The sequence below is a fragment of the Desarmillaria tabescens genome (assembly GCF_030435595.1).
Source record: "Desarmillaria tabescens strain CCBAS 213 chromosome Unknown EV420scaffold_45, whole genome shotgun sequence".
Classification (NCBI taxonomy): domain Eukaryota; kingdom Fungi; phylum Basidiomycota; class Agaricomycetes; order Agaricales; family Physalacriaceae; genus Desarmillaria; species Desarmillaria tabescens.
The window spans coordinates 336,926-339,983 of record NW_026848344.1 but is presented as its reverse complement, the minus strand read 5'-3'; the positions used below and the strand labels follow the sequence as shown (position 1 = coordinate 339,983).

Genomic DNA, 3,058 nt, shown 5'->3' with positions numbered 1-3,058 from the left:
TTCTTCGGATACCACTCTCCTCCATCAAAGTCTGCATCTCTGGTCGGCGGAAGCCTAGGTCGCGAAGTCGTTGCAGGAACAATCCTAGCGACGGTGAATTTTGAACCCGAGTAAGTGGCTGTGCCCATTACAAGCGCTAGTCGCTCTTGGGATTGGTATACTCATTACCCTCGAAGCAAACAGGACCTCTCCCCTCCATATGGGCCGCCTTAGATGGCTTTCGATTCAGCGTGTTCTGTGGCACGATGGTGGACGCTGCCTTTGGAAAACACCGATGTAAAGAGCATAAACCTGGTCGGTAAAGACTTTGACACGTCTGCGACCTTGGGTAGTTCGAGTTGATCCGCGATTTATCCAGGAGGTTCTGGTCAAGATATTCGAATATTGTTTCATTTACCTGTATTTTATCCTAACGAAAGGCTCCGACATTTCTTGAAATGGACTCCCACCGTTGTGCTTGACGTCCGACGCTCGTGAGAGAACTTTTGTCGCCCACTGAATTAGTGTTTTTTTGACATCACCGTGGGAAAGTTAGGGCCGTCCAACACGAAACATTAACTAAATTAAACGGGAGGATATAAAATGAGATGTCAAAGGTTATAGCACCGAGGAACAAGTATAGTTGTTGTATGGAGCACAAGAAAACTGGAAAACTGGATTTATATAGCACAAGCGGAAGAGAAAATTGCAGGCGGGCCGACGTCAGAATCAAAATGAAACAAGCCGAAAAATTGGCCTCCCACGTGACGTTCCAGCTCTCTTCTGTGACGCGACCACGATAAATCGCTTCGGCTATGCGCTATCTCAGACGGTTTCCTCGCCGCTGTTGCCCATTCCCTTTCTGACTTCCGTCTCAGAACTAGCGGTCTCCTCCATGAAAGCCTTCGTTCGAGGCGTGCTATAATGAAAAGGCGGGTTTGAAGGCCATCGTTACACTCCGGGCTCAACGTCGCAGGCTTCAAGACCCCTCTAGTCATCATCGGAAAAGAACCTTGCACGGTGGTAAGTGAACCAGGCTTGATTATTGCGCTGTGAGCTCAGCTTACTCGGGTTTTCCCACGCTAGAAAAAATGATGCGCCCTTGAATAGATCAAAGACCCGAGCAATGCACTATTCCAATTCACTACAGTGCATCGGCCTAGTGCTTGCACTCGTACCCAAACGCCTAGTGACCTGCGACGATTCACGTGTACCTGTATACGTCGGGACTCGGCATATCCTGCCGGCATTATTACATGAGAGAGCTGGTTCATGGGTTCAAGGCACTCCTTTCTCCATCTCTCCCACGAACCACCATGTCTGCAGCCGGTATATCCTCCAGCAAATCCGTTCTCATTACAGGCGCCACGTCTGGAATAGGCCGTGCGCTCGCCTTGGCCATCGCTGAGCTGCCTTCGAAGCCTCAAGTCATCGCAGCGGGTCGGCGCCAAGATCGACTAGAGGAACTCGCGAAGCATGGACTGGAATCTCTGAGCTTGGACCTTGCGAAGGACAAAGACGCGCTGAAGAAGGATTTGGATAATGTGGTCGAGAAATATCCCGAGGTGAGCGTCTGTTTCTCTTTCTAGGTCCCGGCAACTTATAGGTATCTATAGCTGGACACCGTCATTCTATGCGCAGGAATCCAGCATGAATTCGATTTCACAGACACTGAGGCTTTCAACATCGATAGTACGCGCTGCCGTTCAGTTCTAGCCTTCTTTACTTACGCATATATGCAGATTTGTACGAAGAAATTCAAGTCAACTACACCTCTGTCGTCCTTTCAGTCGTTTACCTTCTCCCCCATCTCCAAAAACTCTCTGTATGGAATTCTCTTTTTGACAGCATATATGCGCGTGTCTGATCGTGTTTATTCAGGCACAGGGTCGTAATTGTTCCATCATAATAGTAACCTCGGGTCTGAGCATGGTGCCTGCGGCATGGGTCCCCAACTATTCCGCGACGAAAGCCGCCCTGCACAGCTTCTCGATGTCTCTTCGCGCCCAAATGAACGGCACAAATATTAACGTTGTTGAAGTCATTCCTCCGTGAGTACGAGTTTTGGATCCTATGCTTTCGTTGCTTACATTGAAATTCGCAGACTGGTTGAATCGGAGTTGCATGATGGTACGCATCTACTTTGTTCTGCTAGTATCACGCTGATGATGGGTCCCAGCATACGGAACGACGGAGAAACTCTCCAAGTTTTGGATGCCCTTGGATGATTTCATTGGCCAGCTGATGCCTCAATTACTTAATGGTACCGCAGAGGTTCCTATTGGTATGGCCGAAACCATCTTTAAGAAGTTCGAGGCTGGGAAGATGGATATAGCGTTGAACATTGCGACAAATCATAAGGAAGGGAAGTAGTGTAGGTAAGAATTATCGTCTGCATCGCATTGATAATTCTCTGACTTTCTGGAATAGTTCGATAGTCCTCGATTTGCGGATACTTTTTGTCTTGTTCGCATTCACCTCCATCTATTGCCGGAGGTGCAGACATAATCACTTGTTATAAAGAATTCTATGAACCCATCTTCTGCGTATCCAAGTCTTCGGGTTTAAGCACGGATCCACACTTGACAGATAGGAATTGACACTATCGCGAAGTGATATCGACGTAATTCCAATTTTCTCTTGTACTGAATGTCCCTCTGACACATTACAGCTTGACAGTAACGTGCTTCTTTTGCGAGTGGAGAGAGCGATCTGAACTTCGTCATAAACATGGTTTTGAGGCCTTCTCGGGGACTTCGGAGTGCTCTTCACGCCTTACAAGTCCACAAACCTCGGTTTATACCAAGTGGATGCTTCTTTTATCATTCACAAAACCGCCATAGACTGCCAACCTGCGCGCAAACAGCTGTAAAGCGTTGGCCAGAGTCGGACGGAACAGGCTCGCCTGCATCAATGACATAAAGAACTTCTGATAACTCCGCTCAAATAAACTGGCATCCTTCTCTTTCACCAACACGTCATCCTCCTCGTCACGATGATAGTCGAACCTTCCACTTCCCCCATTTCGCTTTGGCGCTGCGTCTCCGTGAACGAATAAACACCTCCCAAAGCTATGTAT

At 48.0% G+C, this 3,058-nt stretch overlaps 1 protein-coding gene across 1 annotated transcript; it reads left to right on the top strand.

Moving 5' to 3' along the window:
* Positions 1–1,295: 1,295 nt before the first annotated feature.
* On the top strand, positions 1,296–2,352 carry EV420DRAFT_1276377 (uncharacterized protein; the record flags this gene model as incomplete). Its single annotated transcript, XM_060467956.1, has 6 exons — positions 1,296–1,544; positions 1,596–1,671; positions 1,722–1,804; positions 1,861–2,030; positions 2,084–2,109; positions 2,159–2,352. The coding sequence occupies 6 exons, from the start codon at positions 1,296–1,298 to the stop codon at positions 2,350–2,352; spliced, it is 798 nt and encodes a 265-aa protein (XP_060326060.1).
* Positions 2,353–3,058: the final 706 nt, after the last annotated feature.